Source organism: Rhinoderma darwinii, unplaced genomic scaffold (genome assembly GCF_050947455.1).
Source record: "Rhinoderma darwinii isolate aRhiDar2 unplaced genomic scaffold, aRhiDar2.hap1 Scaffold_941, whole genome shotgun sequence".
Classification (NCBI taxonomy): Eukaryota; Metazoa; Chordata; class Amphibia; order Anura; family Rhinodermatidae; genus Rhinoderma; species Rhinoderma darwinii.
The window spans coordinates 64,930-84,038 of record NW_027464516.1 but is presented as its reverse complement, the minus strand read 5'-3'; the positions used below and the strand labels follow the sequence as shown (position 1 = coordinate 84,038).

The 19,109-nt window shown below is 46.2% G+C and overlaps 1 protein-coding gene across 1 annotated transcript in view; it reads right to left on the bottom strand.

Moving 5' to 3' along the window:
- Positions 1–18,230, bottom strand: part of LOC142733365 (solute carrier family 22 member 7-like) — a 44,533-nt gene extending 26,303 nt beyond the window's left edge. Inside the window, exons 1-5 of the mRNA XM_075849531.1 lie at positions 17,853–18,230; positions 5,936–6,039; positions 3,358–3,512; positions 2,412–2,580; positions 611–734 (exon numbers count right to left, since the gene is read on the bottom strand). Coding sequence (XP_075705646.1) covers positions 611–734; positions 2,412–2,580; positions 3,358–3,512; positions 5,936–6,039; positions 17,853–18,230 — 930 coding nt within the window. The remainder of the gene's footprint in view (positions 1–610; positions 735–2,411; positions 2,581–3,357; positions 3,513–5,935; positions 6,040–17,852) is intronic.
- Between the last annotated feature and the right edge of the window lie 879 nt (positions 18,231–19,109).

Here is a 19,109-nt window from a genome sequence, read left to right as displayed (position 1 = left end):
CCGTACTGACCCCCATGTACCACACACACAGTACTGACCCCCAATCTTCCCCAACATCAGACGGCCGGGCTGTATCCTGTAAAAATATCTATTATGAACATGAGGTATTAGTTTATATTTAGGCCAAAATATCCATCTCGCCACTCCCTTCTCATCGTCTTGGAAGTCCCTAGAATATTACAAGCAAATCACTGAAAAAGGAATGATATTTATTTATAGAAGCCTTATCTATGGGCAATGATGATACTGAGCAGCCGCCCCCTCGTGGATGATGGGTGTGGTAGTGGCTGTTCACCAGTATTGGCCCCTGTGTAACCTCCCTCCATGTAGCGTTGTGTTTTGTCTTAATCCTGCTGGGACTGGTGGTTTATCTGTCGTGGATCAGTAAGTTTGGACTTTTCAGTATTTCTCTACACACCAACTACTCATTGACTTCCCACCATGTCCCCTCCACCCTCTACATGATGCTCTGCACCCCAACATGTCCCCTTCATCTGTACATAATACTCTGCTCCCACACTTTCCACATATGCCCCCAACATGTCCCCGTCCTGCACTGTGGTTGACTATGGTTTGTCCTTCTCCACGATTCACCGGCTGGGGGTTTTACCTCTGGTGAAATCTTCTGGATGAACCCCGGCCTCCCGTTCATCTCTGCACACCTGGACAGGTACTTGTGAGCCGCGGGTGAGTCTTGTTTTGTGAGGAGCCAGCGAGCCGACTCAGGGACCCACCTATAGGAAGATCATGTACAGTCATGGAATAGGAACTGTCTGCCGGTGATGATGGGCAATTGGATAAAGGGTTTGGATTAATTGTTACCAGTGCTCATTATGTGTCTCCCTCCCCCAACCAGGGTCGTATTCATGACAAGGCACGCGTGGGCCGGTTCCTATGATGGTAGAATTTCAGGGTGGGACTTTGCTGACCTATTTTTTTTTATAATAGTGTAGTGTCAGTGAGGGGAGGGGGGTCCGGGGCTTGAAATGGACTCGGAGAAGAGGTTTCTTGACTAAAGGTGGAGCAGGACCCACGGGCTATGTGCAGACATCGGAGGCCAGGCCTGGATAGATGTAGTGTGCTGAGCCCGGCATGACCGCCCCTCTCCCCTTACTGCGTCCAGTGGGGGTTTAGAGTCTGGGTTCTGAATTCATTTTGTGGGTCTGAGTCTGAGCACATGTTCGTAGATAAATGCAGTAAGTGTGTGTGTGTGTTTATATCGGCTGAGTTTATCAGTATCTAAGCGTCTAGTGGGTGGGAGTACATGTGCTTCCATGTCTGTATGCATTGTATGCAATGACGGATCACCATTGCTCCCGGGGGCCCATGGCCACCCAAAGTACAATGCGTTTTACAAAAACCGAGTTAAAACAGCATTGTGTATGTCCTGTGAAGGACCTGCAGACAAAGGTCACATGACCGCAGGACCTACAACAGCAGCAAGAGAGAAGATCGTGAGGTGAGCTGCGAGGTAAGTATAAGGGGATCATGGATTTGTTTAAGGGGTCTGTATTTAGGGGGCTTGGTCTGGGATCTGTATTAGTTTAAGGGGTCTGAGGTCTGTATTTAGGGGTCTGGTCTGGGCTCTGTATTAGTTTATGGGGTCTGTATTTAGGGGTCTGGTCTGGGGTCTGTATTAGTTTAGGGAGTCAGGTCTGGGGTCTGTATTTAGGGGTCTGTTGTCTGTATTAGTTTATGAGGTCTATATTTAGGGTGCTTGCTCTGGGGTCTGTATGAATTGGACTTTATTAGTCTGAGTATAAGGGGTTGTCCGGGCACATCGATAGGTCATTAGTATGAAATACCGGTCTGTGCCCGGACAACCTCTTTAATGTATGGGTCTGGGCCTTGGTGTCTGAATTTGTGTGTTTCTATAGGGGCTGGACATCGCTGCAGAAGTGATGGGCAAAGATGTCTCATCAGGAGAAGTCGCCATAACGGTCTGCGTCAGATGGAGAAGAAAAGAGAACGACTCCCATCAGAGAAGACGTCACTTGTGAGTCACTGGATCTATAGGGGATCTGTCACCTCTCCTGACATGTCTGATGTAGGAAGTCCTTATATTCCACATTAAGTCTTTGTGTACCCAGAACTAATAGACAAATGTGTGTTACCATTCCCATTGTCAGGAGGATGTGTCCCTACACAGTGTGATACTGTGAGCGATGGTTGGAGACTGTCAGTATGTAGGGACACAGCCCGTTGACAAGAGGAATTGTAACAACCATTTGCCAATGCTCGCACAGAAAGGTGGCGTTCACTATAGACACGGCAAAGCGGCAGTGGGGAGGGGGGCAAGTTTGTGGAACAGCCCAGGGCCTTACTTAATCCGCCACTGATTGTATGGGACTATTTTGCATGCACCGTATCTTATTATTTGTATAAAATATCGTAACAGAATGTGCACTCACCACCAGGTGACAATAGCAAGTAGACATGGCGAGGTGGTGGCCAGCAGAAGACCGCGCCAGTCCCTTATCAGGTAAGCCAACAAGGCAAGGATCATGTACCCGGCCGTCCACGACAGACTGCTGATGGTGCCGCAGAAGGTGCGATGAGATACGTCCGTCCACTCCAGGGCTGCGGGGAAACATGCAGTGCTGGTTACTTCATATAAGAGGGTGATGTGGACAATAAGACAAAACTTCCCCCGTTCATGAGACGTGAAGAGTGTTACACAGTGATACGTAGGGAGTCAGCGCACTGGATTCTGGTCATGACCTCATAAAAACTCCATGCAGATTCCTGATCTACCCCCAGCCCAACATGGTCTCACCCCTCTGTCCAGAAAACCAGATGGAGCATTGAGACTCGGGGTAACAATGGCCCAGCTGTTCATGGGACTGGCTCCCGCCGCCTCGTCGTCTACTGTCTTTAGGCCTTATTCACACCAGCGTATTTCACGTCCGCGTTACGCGTGTTAAAACAACGGACATCACACGGACCTATGCAATCCAATGGGGACATTCAGTGTCTTTCATGCAGCGTCTGTCTGCTGCCTGCCCTCACTGCATGTCCTATACTTGTGCGCTTTTTGTGCATCACGCACCCATTGAAGTCAATGGGTGCGTGAAAAAAACGGACAGCACATGGACATCATCCGTTTGTTGTACGTGTTTTTCACGCACCAGTTGCTAAAGAAATGACGAGGAAAAAAGAAAACACCTCCTTCAGTTTTTCTTGCTGCCGTAAAAAACACGTGACGCAGACGCGCACCGTACACGCATGCGACACGGAACTGCAACGCAGGAACAATGCTGCGTTTTTTAGGCACTCTAAATGGACACGTTCGTGTGGATTAGGCCTTACAATGTCACAAATAAATGTCCGGTACTCACACACAGCGACTGAACGTACCTAAAGTGATGGAGATCAGAGTCATCCCCATGAGGCCAACACCGCAGAGCAGCCGGCAGATGGAGAACATGACGTAGGAGACGGAGAGCGCAGACGTCACCCCAAACACCGTGCTCACCAGGAAAGAAACCAGCAGAATCCTCCTCCGTCCAAACCTGTGAAAAAGACACCGAATCACAGAAGAGTGACAGACGGGATGGACATGTCTACTGACGAGACCACAACTGATCCATCACTGCTCATCTACTGACGAGACCACAACTGATCCATCACTGCTCCTCTACTGACGAGACCACAACTGATCCATCACTGCTCCTCTACTGACGAGACCACAACTGATCCATCACTGTTCATCTACTGACGAGACCACAACTGATCCATCACTGCTCCTCTACTGACGAGACCACAACTGATCCATCACTGCTCCTCTACTGACGAGACCACAACTGATCCATCACTGTTCATCTACTGACGAGACCACAACTGATCCATCACTGCTCCTCTACTGACGAGACCACAACTGATCCATCACTGCTCCTCTACTGACGAGACCACAACTGATCCATCACTGCTCCTCTACTGACGAGACCACAACTGATCCATCACTGTTCATCTACTGACGAGACCACAACTGATCCATCACTGCTCCTCTACTGACGAGACCACAACTGATCCATCACTGCTCATCTACTGACGAGACCACAACTGATCCATCACTGCTCCTCTACTGACGAGACCACAACTGATCCATCACGGCTCCTCTACTGACGAGACCACAACTGATCCATCACTGCTCATCTACTGACGAGACCACAACTGATCCATCACTGTTCATCTACTGACGAGACCACAACTGATCCATCACTGCTCCTCTACTGACGAGACCACAACTGATCCATCACTGTTCATCTACTGACGAGACCACAACTGATCCATCACTGCTCCTCTACTGACGAGACCACAACTGATCCATCACTGTTCATCTACTGACGAGACCACAACTGATCCATCACTGCTCCTCTACTGACGAGACCACAACTGATCCATCACTGCTCATCACAGGGGCAACATGGTCCTATACTGACCCATGTGTTCTCCTGCGACAAGGAGTCAGGGTCTTATAACTACACAGGGAATATCGGTACCAGACCCATGAGTAATGTTGGGGGGTTTCTCAGGCTCCACGTCTGATGGGAGCCATAATGGCGGCTATATTGGTTGTCACCCACTTTCGCTTTCCCAGAAGCAGATATAACTCATATACCTTTATGTTCAGTGAGATCTCTGGAGAGATGCTCTTAATGTCAGGAGCCCCAATAATAATCTCTGGTTGTAGCAACGTCAGGTGCTCCAGGAGACACATAAGCCCCAATCCCGTAATGGGGCCCCCAGAATCTCCCACGTGAAGACTGGATCCCCTGTAGCTAAATATTAAGGTTTGGATCCATAGTTCCAGAACAGGTGGATTATATGGGATGGACACAATAACTGAGGAGACAAGAACCTATGAAGATGTAGAAAGGGAACCCCCAAACTCAATCTGGAGGAGGTTCCTGGTGTAGTAAACGATCAGTGTCCCTGTGATCTGATAACCACTGATACAATTCTGACCAAAATTATTTGTCAAATAATGCTGTACCACGTGGGGTGAACCTGAGAGGAGGAGTGCCCAGCATTCAATAGAGGACCACAATATTCATGGCGGCCGAACTCATTATTCCTGATCCAAGGACACAAAAAGCAGAGGACCAGGTGTGTACATAACATGACATCACAGTGCAGGTGTGCAGATCACATGACATCACAGTACAGGTGTGCAGATCACATGACATCACAGAACAGGTGTGCAGATCACATGACATTACAGTACAGGTGTGCAGATCACATGACATCACAGAACAGGTGTGCAGATCACATGACATCACAGAACAGGTGTGCAGATCACATGACATCACAGTACAGGTGTGCAGATCACATGACATCACAGTACAGGAGTGCAGATCACATGACATCACAGTAAAGGTGTGCAGATCACATTACATCACAGTACAGGAGTGCAGATCACATGACATCACAGTACAGGTGTGCAGATCACATGACATCACAGTACAGGTGTGCAGATCACAGGACATCACAATACAGGTGTGCAGATCACATGACATCAAAGTACAGGTGTGCAGATCACATGACATCACAGTGCAGGTGCGCATATCACATGACATCACAGTACAGGTGTGCAGATCACATGACATCACAGGTGTGCAGATCACATGACATCACAGTACAGGTGTGCAGATCACATGACATAAAAGTACAGGTGTGCAGATCACATGACATCACAGTACAGGTGTGCAGATCACATGACATAAAAGTACAGGTGTGCAGATCACATGACATCACAGTACAGGTGTGCAGATCACATGACATCACAGTACAGGTGTGCAGATCACATGACATCACAGTGCAGGTGTGCAGATCACAGGACATCACAGTGCAGGTGTGCAGATCACATGACATAATAGTACAGGTGTGCAGATCACATGACATCACACTACAGGTATTTGCGTTTGCAGCTCACCGGTCTGAGAGGAATCCACAGATGAGGGACCCGGTTGTGAGGCCCATGAAAAAGAAGGTGGCCGCTGCCTGGTTCAGCCACTTCTTGTCACAGACCAGGTCCCACTGTAAGAGTCAGAGAAAAATCCTCAGTCTTTATAGATGAACGGCCTCATCCACCAATACAAACATTTAGAGGGTGTGTCTGTGACACCAATAATCACTGTACCCTGTAGTGTCAACATATAAGAAGCAGGGAGGTCGGTATATACGTTTAATCAGTTAGATTAGGGGTTGTAGTTGGGCTTTTAGGCCTCCAGGTGGAGTATTAGGGTCTGTTCACAGTTTATTATGTTTATAGCCAATGACAGTGCGACGTTTCGGTCAATACCATGACCTTCCTCAGGCGATATAGAATTCACAAACCTATATTATATAAGTATAAGACCCGTTACAGCAGGTACAGAATGTCATCAGTAACATGGAGAAAGCAAAGATACTATTTGTCATAGGTTACAAATAGTCAAAAAAAGGAAAAGACAATAATCTCGTCATGTGGAATGTATTACAGATGAACTCCACGTGACAAAATGATTTTCTTTTCCTTTTTTTGTCTATTTGTTACTGATGACATTCTGTACCAGCTGTTACGGGACTTATACTTATATAATATAGGTTTGTGAATTCTATATGCCTGAGGAAGGTCATGGTATTGACCAAAACGTCGCACTGTCATTGGCTACAAACATAATAAATTATTTATCTGCAAAACAATTTCCACTTTGGTGTGCACAGTGCTTTTCCTCTATTGGATCGGGTTGGGACTTATGCACCCACGCCTTAACCTAGTGCTATCCGAACCTTGCTACAAGGGTCCGTTCACACGCACTGTTTTCAGGCGTAATTCGGGCATTTTACACCTCGAATTACGCCTAAAAGAAGGGGTCCATTACGCCTACAAACATCTTCCCAGCGCTTTCAATGGGTCTTACGATGTTCTGTTCAGACGAGGTGTAATTTTACGTGTCGCTGTGAAAAGACGGCCCGTAATATTACGCCCGCGTCAAAGAAGTGCAGGACACATCTTGGAACGTTTTTGGAGCCATTTTTCATTGACTCCATTGAAAAACAGCTCCAAAAACGTCCGTAAAAGACGCCGCGAAAAACGCGAGTACATGCAAAAACGTCTGAAATTCAGGAGCTGTTTTCTCTTGAAAACAGCTCCGTAATTTCAGACGTATTTTGCTACTGAGTGTGAACAGACCCCTAGTGTCCGGCATAGGCTGGGCTTATTAGGGCGGGGTCATCAGTGTTTGCGGAACGAGTAGGAAAGTTCCCGCTTATTGATGAGCAATTTTCCAGAAATTAGTTTTGATCCGAATAAAGTCCCCTGATAGCCCCATGTGGGATACAGTCCTAGAAGACATCAGAGAGTTAAACAAGGCAATCGGCATTTGCGACAAAAAACAAAACCAAAAACATAATCACCTCCTCTCCTGGTCTCCCGATGCGTCTCTGCTGGAACGTGGCTGCGGCGATCACATGGGACAGATATCTCATCTCATAGTTGTGGGTTTGTTTGATGTTTAATCTCTTTTCCCCTTTTTTTTTCTAGCTGGCAAAATGGCATTTGGTGCTCACAAGTGGCCATCATTTTGACTATTTCTGCGCCGCGAACCCCAAAAGTTTCAGCGAATCAAAAAACTTTTCGGAAATTCGGATCAAATTTGATTTGTGCCGAGTCGGTTTGCTCATCTCTATTCCCACTAATCTCTAGTCGGGAGTTAAAACTGTTGGTAACATAAAACATGTGTGGGTTCCTGGTGGGGGTGGATTCCCAGGAGCACAATGACTTTCTATGATTTTTGTGCCCTTGAGCCTGGTGTGGGCGGTTAAAGGTAAGGGTATGTTGACACGCAGTAGCAAACTACGTCTGAAAATACGGAGCTGTTTTCAGGCGAAAACAGCTCCTGATTTTCAGACGTTTTTGTAGCAACTCTCGTTTTTCGCAGCATATTTTATGGACGTTATTGGACCTGTTTTTAATGGAGTCAATGAAAAACGGCTCCAAAAACGTCCCAAGAAGTGACATGCACTTCTTTTTCGTGCGCGTCTTTTTACGCGCCGTATTTTGACAGTGACGAGTAAAATTACATCTCGTGGGAACAGAACTTCGTAAAACCCATTGAAAGCAATGGGCAGATGTTAGTAGGCGTAATGGAGCCGTTTTTTCAGGCATAATTCAAGGCGTAAAACGCCCGATTTAGGTCTGAAAACAGTGCGTGTGAACATACCATTAGGAGACTTTACCACAGGTAGTAAAAAGGTGATGCTGATGGAGACTGAATTTAAGGACCTTATCCCTGTGATGCACAGGTTGTTTTAAATAAATATACTATTGGGGAAAATGTTTTATATTTTGCATATTTAATTTGCATACAGTACTGTGCAAAAGTTTTAGGCAGTTGTGGAGAAATGCTGTAAAATAAAATTTTTTTCATATATAGAAGTGTTAATAGTTTTTTTTCTTCCATTAATAAAATACAAAGTGAATGAACAGAAGAGAAATCTAAATCACATCAATATTTGGTGTGATCGCCCTTTACCTTCAGAACAGCATCAATTCTTTTGCACAAATGTCCTGGATTTTGTAGGATTATAGTCCGGTGTATGATTAACCAATTCTACCAAACAGGTGATGACGATCATCATCTTCATATGTAGGTGAGACACAGTCATTAACTGTAACAGAAACAGCTGTGTAGGAGGCCTAAACTGGGGAGGAACAGCCAAACTCTGCTACAAAGGTGAGGTTGTGGAAGGCAGTTTCATGTCACAGGCCCATCATGGCAAGACTGAGCCCAGCAACAAGACACAAGGTAGTTATACTGCATCAGCGAGATCTCTCTCAGGCAAAGATTTCACAGCAGATGGGGGTTTTAAGATGTGCTGTTCAAGCTCTACTGAAGAAGCATAAATAAATGGGCAACGTTGAGGACCGTAGACGCAGTGGTCGGCCAAGGAAGCTTAGTGCAGCAGATCAAAGACACATCATGTTACTTCCCTTCTAAATCAGAAGATGTCCGGCAGAGCCATCAGCTAAGAACTGGAAGAAAGCAGCGGGAACCAGGAACCCTCATCTACTGTGCGGAGAAGTCTGGCCAGAAGTGTCTTCATGGAAGAACTGTGTCCAAAAAGTCAAACATTTAATGTGGAAACAAGAGCAAGTGACTTAACAATGCACCAAAACATAGGAACTGCGGGGCAGAAAAATGGCAGCAGGTTCTCTGGACTAACGAGTCACAATGTGAAATATTTGGTGTAACAGAAGGCAGTTTATTCTCTGGAGGGCTGGAGAGCGGGACCATAATGAGAGTCTGCAGGCAGCAGTGAAGATGGTGGAGGGTCCTGGAGAGCGGTACAATAATGAGGGTCTTCAGGCAGCAGTGAAGATGGTGGAGGGTCCTGGAGAGCGGTACAATAATAAGGGTCTGCAGGCAGCTGTGAAGCTGGTGGAGGGTCCTGGAGAGCAGTACAATAATGAGGGTCTGCAGGCAGAAGTGAAGATGGTGGAGGGTCCTGGAGAGCAGTACAATAATGAGGGTCTGCAGACAGCAGTGAAGATGGCAGAGGGGCCTGGAGAGCGGTACAATAATGAGGATCTGCAGGCAGCAGTGAAGATAGTGGAGGGTCCTGGGGAGCGATACAATAATGAGGGTCTGCAGGCAGCAGTGAAGATGGTGGAGGGTCCTGGTGAGCGGTACAATAATGAGGGTCTGCAGGCAGCAGTGAAGATGGTGGAGGGTCCTGGAGAGCGGTACAATAATGAGGGTCTGCAGGCAGCAGTGAAGATAGTGGAGGGTCCTGGAGAGCAATACAATAACGAGGGTCTGCAGGCAGCAGTGAAGATGGTGGAGGGTCCTGGAGAGCGGTACAATAGTGAGGGTCTGCAGGCAGCAGTGAAGATGGTGGAGGGTCCTGGAGAGCGGTACAATAATGAGGGTCTGCAGGCAGCAGTGAAGATGGTGGAGGGTCCTGCAGAGCGGTACAATAATAAGGGTCTGCAGGCAGCAGTGAAGCATGGTGGAGGGTCCTGGGGAGCGGTACAATAATGAGGGTCTGCAGACAGCAGTGAAGATGGTGGAGGGTTCTGGAGAGCAGTATAATAATGAGGGTCTGCAGGCAGCAGTGAAGCATGGTGGAGGGTCCTGGAGAGCGGTAAAATAATGAGTGTCTGCAGACAGCAGTGAAGATGGTGGAGGGTCCTGGAGAGTTTTACAATAATGAGGGTCTGCAGGCAGCAGTGAAGCATGGTGGAGGGTCCAGGAGAGTTTTACAATAATGAGGGTCTGCAGGCAGCAGTGAAGATGGTGGAGGGTCTTGGAGAGCGGTACAATAATGAGAGTCTGCAGGCAGTAGTGAAGATGGTGGAGGGTCCTGGAGAGCGGTACAATAATGAGGGTCTGCAGGCAGCAGTGAAGCATGGTGGAGGGTCCTGGAGAGCGGTACAATAATGAGAGTCTGCAGGCAGCAGTGAAGATGGCAGAGGGTCCTGGAGAGCGGTATAATAATGAGGATCTGCAGGCAGCAGTGAAGATAGTGGAGGGTCCTGGGGAGCAGTACAATAATGAGGGTCTGCAGGCAGCAGTGAAGATGGTGGAGGGTCCTGGAGAGCGGTACAATAATGAGGGTCTGCAGGCAGCAGTGAAGATAGTGGAGGGTACTGGAGAGCAGTTCAATAATGAGGGTCTGCAGGCAACAGTGAAGATGGTGGAGGGTCCTGGAGAGCGGTACAATAATGAGGGTCTGCAGGCAGCAGTGAAGATGGAGGAGGGTCCTAGAGAGCAGTACAATAATGAGGGTCTGCAGGCAGTAGTGAAGATGGTGGAGGGACCTGGGGAGCGGTCCAATAATGAGTGTCTGCAGACAGCAGTGAAGATGGTGGAGGGTTCTGGAGAGCGGTATAATAATGAGGGTCTGCAGGCAGTAGTGAAGATGGTGGAGGGTCCTGGAGAGCGGTACAATAATGAGGATCTGCAGGCAGCAGTGAAGATAGTGGAGGGTCCTGGGGAGCAGTACAATAATGAGGGTCTGCAGGCAGCAGTGAAGATGGTGGAGGGTCCTGGAGAGCGGTACAATAATGAGGGTCTGCAGGCAGCAGTGAAGATAGTGGAGGGTCCTGGAGAGCAGTTCAATAATGAGGGTCTGCAGGCAACAGTGAAGATGGTGGAGGGTCCTGGAGAGCGGTACAATAATGAGGGTCTGCAGGCAGCAGTGAAGATGGTGGAGGGTCCTGGAGAGCGGTACAATAATAAGGGTCTGCAGGCAGCAGTGAAGCATGGTGGAGGGACCTGGGGAGCGGTCCAATAATGAGTGTCTGCAGACAGCAGTGAAGATGGTGGAGGGTTCTGGAGAGCGGTATAATAATGAGGGTCTGCAGGCAGTAGTGAAGATGGTGGAGGGTCCTGGAGAGCGGTACAATAATGAGGATCTGCAGGCAGCAGTGAAGATAGTGGAGGGTCCTGGGGAGCAGTACAATAATGAGGGTCTGCAGGCAGCAGTGAAGATGGTGGAGGGTCCTGGAGAGCGGTACAATAATGAGGGTCTGCAGGCAGCAGTGAAGATAGTGGAGGGTCCTGGAGAGCAGTTCAATAATGAGGGTCTGCAGGCAACAGTGAAGATGGTGGAGGGTCCTGGAGAGCGGTACAATAATGAGGGTCTGCAGGCAGCAGTGAAGATGGTGGAGGGTCCTGGAGAGCGGTACAATAATAAGGGTCTGCAGGCAGCAGTGAAGCATGGTGGAGGGACCTGGGGAGAGGTCCAATAATGAGTGTCTGCAGACAGCAGTGAAGATGGTGGAGGGTTCTGGAGAGCGGTATAATAATGAGGGTCTGCAGGCAGTAGTGAAGATGGTGGAGGGTCCTGGAGAGCGGTACAATAATGAGGATCTGCAGGCAGCAGTGAAGATAGTGGAGGGTCCTGGGGAGCAGTACAATAATGAGGGTCTGCAGGCAGTAGTGAAGATGGTGGAGGGTCCTGGAGAGCGGTACAATAATGAGGGTCTGCAGGCAGCAGTGAAGATGGTGGAGGGTCCTGGAGAGCGGTACAATAATAAGGGTCTGCAGGCAGCAGTGAAGCATGGTGGAGGGACCTGGGGAGCGGTCCAATAATGAGTGTCTGCAGACAGCAGTGAAGATGGTGGAGGGTTCTGGAGAGCGGTATAATAATGAGGGTCTGCAGGCAGTAGTGAAGATGGTGGAGGGTCCTGGAGAGCGGTATAATAATGAGGCAACAAAGGAATGGGTGGTTGGATCCGGCGCTGGGTGGAATATAAAATGGAAGCGGTTTCCAAGTTTAATAGTCCAATTCGATAAAATCCAATAGTATGGAGTCCTGGTGTGAAGAAAGCGAGGGGGGAGATATCCTCAGAGCCTACGGGTTTCGGACGGCTACGGCGTCCTTAGACTTGGCTGTGGTATATTTTGAAGTGAGCGCGCTGTCATTTTTATATCCTGGATCCGGTAGGGCAGCTGACTTTTTATTGCGTTCCAAGGTTTTGTTGGACCTTTGGAACGCAAACCGGAAGTTGTGGTGCGATCTGCGCTGTGCGATAGTTTAGCCTTGATGTCGGGTGAGTATTGGTCTAGTTGGAAATAGGGTCCGACTGTCTTTATGTGTTTAGTATTTAAAAATAGTTAATCATTAATAGAGAAGACTTTTAGTGGGATGTTATACGTTCTGGATATGTCCTTGATTTGATTGGCTGTTTGTTTGCGTTCCAGGTCTAGTGTTGTATGGGACGCACGTCAGCAGCCGGAGGACCGGGATCCCACGTCTGGTGTCACTGATGGATTTAGCCTGAGTTCTACGACTAGGGTGAGTAAATAGCAAAGGTATATTATGTCCCTCATGTAAAATCTAAGGTAAAGATCGGACAAGTAGATATGGGAGTACATGAATGCTATGACTAGACGCAATAACGGGGAAATGGACCCGATAGGCATGGATATATATAGTATATGTAGGATCCTGGATATATATGTATAGTTACCCGCTTTTTGGGGTAAATATATGGCACGTTGGCAGGAATATATTATTAATGGCAGGACGCTCAATATATTATGGCGAGGATAGAGGGTAGAGTGAGGAAAGTGAGGACAGGACAACAACTATAACAAAAATAAAATGCAATAAGAAAAAACGAAGGCTTTACTATGTAACTAAATTTACCCCAAAAAGCGGGTAACTATACATATATAATCCAGGATCCTACATATACTATATATATCCATGCCTATCGGGTCCATTTCCCCGTTATTGCGTCTAGTCATAGCATTCATGTACTCCCATATCTACTTGTCCGATCTTTACCTTAGATTTTACATGAGGGACATAATATACCTTTGCTATTTACTCACCCTAGTCGTAGAACTCAGGCTAAATCCATCAGTGACACCAGACGTGGGATCCCGGTCCTCCGGCTGCTGACGTGCGTCCCATACAACACGAGACCTGGAACGCAAACAAACAGCCAATCAAATCAAGGACATATCCAGAACGTATAACATCCCACTAAAAGTGAAGATGGTGGAGGGTCCTGTAAGTTTGGGGGCTGCAGTTCAGCACATTTAGTTGGGGATTTGGTCGGGATTATTGTTGTCCTCAATGCTGAGAAATCCCGGCAGATAATTATCCATCATGTGATAACATCAGGGAGGCGTCTGATTGGCTACAAATTTATTCTGAAGCAGGACAATGACCCCCAACATCCGGCCAATGTCATACAGAACTATCCTCAGTGTAAAGAAGAACAAGCCCTGGAAGTGATGATGTGGCCCCCACAGAGCCCTGGTCTCTACATCATGGAGTCTGTCTGGATTATATGAAGAGGCAGCGACATCCACAGAAGATCTGCACTCACTGCTCCAACATGTGGAACCTCCCGGCCGAGTTCCTGCAGAAACTGTGCGAGTACCTGGAAGAAGTGATGCTGAAGGCAAAGGGCGGTCACACCAAATACTGATCTGATTTACATTTCTCTTCTGTTCATTCATTTTGTATTTTATAATCACTTCTATATATGAAAACATTCTTACTTTACAGCATTTCTCCACAACTGCCGAAAACGTTTGCCCAGTGCTGTATATTTTTTTTCTCATGTGAATATTGTGAGTTATAAAGGTTGTTTTATAATAAATGCGGCTGCTACGGCCGTTCACCCAATACGGAATGTTTTATTGTAGGTATTATTGGGTGGGCGGCGATGATAGTCGGGGATACTTACAATTGTATGACTGTTATTCTTTTTATCAGATCACTCTACCCTCCTCTTATTCTCGCGGGGGTGGTCTATGTGTGACATCACTGTCATTGGTTACTTGTGTGACATCGCTGTCATCGGTTACATGTGTGACATCGCTGTCATCGGTTATATGTGTGACATCACTGTCATTGGTTACATGTGTGACATCACTGTCATTGGTTACTTGTGTGACATCGCTGTCATCGGTTACATGTGTGACATCACTGTCATTATTTACATGTGTGACATCACTGTCATTGGTTACATGTGTGACATCACTGTCATTGGTTACATCTGTGACATCGCTGTCATTGGTTACATGTGTGACATCGCTGTCTTTGGTTACACGTGTGACATCGCTGTCATTGGTTAAATGTGTGACATCACTGTCATTGGTTACATGTGTGACATAGCTGTCATTGGTTACATGTGTGACATCGCTGTCATTGGTTACATGTGTGACATCGCTGTTATTGGTTACATGTGTGACATCGCTGTCATTGGTTACATGTGTGACATCACTGTCATTGGTTACATGTGTGACATCACTGTCATTGGTTACATGTGTGACATCGCTGTCATTGGTTACATGTGTGACATCGCTGTCATTGGTTACATTTGTGACATTGCTGTCATTGGTTACATGTGTGACATCGCTGTCATTGGTTACATGTGTGACATCACTGTCATTGGCTACATGTGTGACATCACTGTCATTGGTTACATGTGTGACATCACTGTCATTGGTTACATGTGTGACATCACTGTCATTGGTTACATATATGACATCACTGTCATTGGTTACATGTATGAAATCACTGTCATTGGTTACATGTGTGACATCGCTGTCATTGGTTACATGTGTGACATCGCTGTCATTGGTTACATGTGTGACATCGCTGTCATTGGTTACATGTGTGACATCGCTGTCATTGGTTACATGTGTGACATCGCTGTCATTGGTTACATTTGTGACATTGCTGTCATTGGTTACATGTGTGACATCGCTGTCATTGGTTACATGTGTGACATCACTGTCATTGGCTACATGTGTGACATCACTGTCATTGGTTACATGTGTGACATCACTGTCATTGGTTACATGTGTGACATCACTGTCATTGGTTACATATATGACATCACTGTCATTGGTTACATGTATGAAATCACTGTCATTGGTTACATGTGTGACATCACTGTCATTGGTTACATGTGTGACATCGCTGTCTTTGGTTACACGTGTGACATCGCTGTCATTGGTTAAATGTGTGACATCACTGTCATTGGTTACATGTGTGACATAGCTGTCATTGGTTACATGTGTGACATCGCTGTCATTGGTTACATGTGTGACATCGCTGTTATTGGTTACATGTGTGACATCGCTGTCATTGGTTACATGTGTGACATCACTGTCATTGGTTACATGTGTGACATCACTGTCATTGGTTACATGTGTGACATCGCTGTCATTGGTTACATGTGTGACATCGCTGTCATTGGTTACATTTGTGACATTGCTGTCATTGGTTACATGTGTGACATCGCTGTCATTGGTTACATGTGTGACATCACTGTCATTGGCTACATGTGTGACATCACTGTCATTGGTTACATGTGTGACATCACTGTCATTGGTTACATGTGTGACATCACTGTCATTGGTTACATATATGACATCACTGTCATTGGTTATATGTATGAAATCACTGTCATTGGTTACATGTGGGACATCACTGTCATTGGTTACATGTGTGACATCGCTGTCATTGGTTACATGTGTGACATCGCTGTCATTGGTTACATTTGTGACATTGCTGTCATTGGTTACATGTGTGACATCGCTGTCATTGGTTACATGTGTGACATCACTGTCATTGGCTACATGTGTGACATCACTGTCATTGGTTACATGTGTGACATCACTGTCATTGGTTACATGTGTGACATCACTGTCATTGGTTACATGTGTGACATCACTGTCATTGGTTACATATATGACATCACTGTCATTGGTTACATGTATGAAATCACTGTCATTGGTTACATGTGTGACATCGCTGTCATTGGTTACATGTGTGACATCGCTGTCATTGGTTACATGAGTGACATCACTGTCATTGGTTACATTTGTGACATTGCTGTCATTGGTTACATGTGTGACATCGCTGTCATTGGTTACATGTGTGACATCACTGTCATTGGCTACATGTGTGACATCACTGTCATTGGTTACATGTGTGACATCACTGTCATTGGTTACATGTGTGACATCACTGTCATTGGTTACATATATGACATCACTGTCATTGGTTATATGTATGAAATCACTGTCATTGGTTACATGTGGGACATCACTGTCATTGGTTACATGTGTGACATCGCTGTCATTGGTTACATGTGTGACATCGCTGTCATTGGTTACATTTGTGACATTGCTGTCATTGGTTACATGTGTGACATCGCTGTCATTGGTTACATGTGTGACATCACTGTCATTGGCTACATGTGTGACATCACTGTCATTGGTTACATGTGTGACATCACTGTCATTGGTTACATGTGTGACATCACTGTCATTGGTTACATGTGTGACATCACTGTCATTGGTTACATATATGACATCACTGTCATTGGTTACATGTATGAAATCACTGTCATTGGTTACATGTGTGACATCGCTGTCATTGGTTACATGTGTGACATCGCTGTCATTGGTTACATGTGTGACATCGCTGTCATTGGTTACATTTGTGACATTGCTGTCATTGGTTACATGTGTGACATTGCTGTCATTGGTTACATGTGTGACATCACTGTCATTGGTTACATGTGTGACATCACTGTCATTGGTTACATGTGTGACATCGCTGTTATTGGTTACATGTGTGACATCACTGTCATTGGTTACATGTGTGACATCACTGTCATTGGTTACATGTATGAAATCACTGTCATTGGTTACATGTGTGACATCACTGTCATTGGTTACATGTGTGACATCACTGTCATTGGTTACATGTGTGACATCACTGTCATTGGTTACATGTGTGACATCACTGTCATTGGTTACATGTGTGACATCACTGTCATTGGTTACATGTGTGACATCACTGTCATTGGTTAAATGTGTGACATCACTGTCCAGCCTAAGTGACACAAATGAGACTGTAACGTCCATCTAGTGTCTATGAGCAGAATAAGACTAAAACAAGTCACATCCCGGATGTCAGAAACATGAAAGAGAAATAGAAATATTAGTTCCAGCGTTTCCCTCTTGCGATCTCCTACAGTGTCGTATTGTGTGTGTTAATTCTGACAACCTCTGATGACCTCCACTACCGTACAGCGCCTTAAATGGTTTAAAAAGAGGATGACTTGGTAATGAATGAAAGAAGCCCAAACAGAGAACATTTAGTATTTTACGATTTTCTTTTGTAACTTATTTCCCTTATTTTGGCTTAAAAATACGGATGCCGAATAGTGACGGAATCTGCGCGCTCCGAAAGTGGCCTAAGACTTCTGGAAAGACTGTTACGTATGTGAATTTCTCTAATTAGAAAACATTCTTATGTTCTAAATTGCTTCATGTTGTAGCAGATATTAGACTTCTATAGTATTTTCATGGCGGTACTACCTGTGTGACGGTGGTGGAGAAGAAGGTGGAGCGGTCGTACTCCCACCCCTGATCACAGTTCTGCACCTCGGACCCGTTCACCGTCCCCCGGGATCTGTTCAGGATCAGGTGAGGTTGTGGCTCCGAGAACATCTTACAGGAGCTGAAGGTCCCATCAGGTTCTTGGGGGATGTTGATGAGCAGGAGGTCTTCCTGGCTGAGGTTCCCTGGGTTCCTGTGGCTGGAGATGGCGCAGTGATGGGGCGGAACAGCTGAGATGAAGATGTGCAATAAGAAGTGGAGGGGAAGGATAACCCTTGGAAGGCAGAGGATCATAAGGGACAAAATCTGGAATTTCCCAAAACCTCCAACTTCCGAGAGAACATCCTCAAAATGCATTGTGGAGATTGTGAGGAAGAATTCCAGAGTACGATGACCATGAAAAGGGACAGTAGAAGAGGCAGGTTCTGCAGTGTTGCACAGCACGTCCCCAGATAATGGCTGGGTGTGTTTTCTGAGGCCTTCATCCAAAGTAAAGTTCCTAATTCCTATTCACTGCCCACTGCCGTTGGCAATTTCCAAGTGGTAAGACTTGTGTCATAAGACATTCATCTAATCATACAGCATGGACATTGTTCATTGAGGAGTTCATGGCACACGCCACACCGTGACAAATCTTATCAATCACTTAGACCTTCACCAGTCATGACTGTCCCAGAAATGGTGAAGCCGAAAGACCATTCAGCCTCCAATCAAAGTCCATGGAAAGGGAATGTCTCATCAGGGTCAAAAGGTTTAGGAGAATAACAGGACAATTGTCCTTAACGAAGAAGGAAATTCTGTTATAAAACAAACGTTATTTTTAGTCCTGAGGTGAAGACCTGGAGGACTCCATGCTGGGTATGAGATGGCCACAGTAATGAAATGTTATGACATTATGGGCTCCGGATGACATTCACAATCTGCTGGGCCCTTCAGGCTACGTTATAAATACATAGAATTATATGGCAGACGGACAATGCAGCAGATCACAGTCCGCACACTCCTGACTTGGGGGCGCGATGCAGTCCTGTCACTGATCCAGACACCTCCAGAACGTTTATCTCTCATTTTAAATGACCAGTAAGGCATAAAAGACTGATCCTATAAATATCCATGGAGGCCTCATACAGCCCCCTCCATCATGAAATGCCTCCAGTGCTTAGAGCCTGTGTACAATACATTTGGGATAAGGAGCAGGTTTAAGCTTCAATGTCTGGCTGGGAGGCAGCTTGCTGC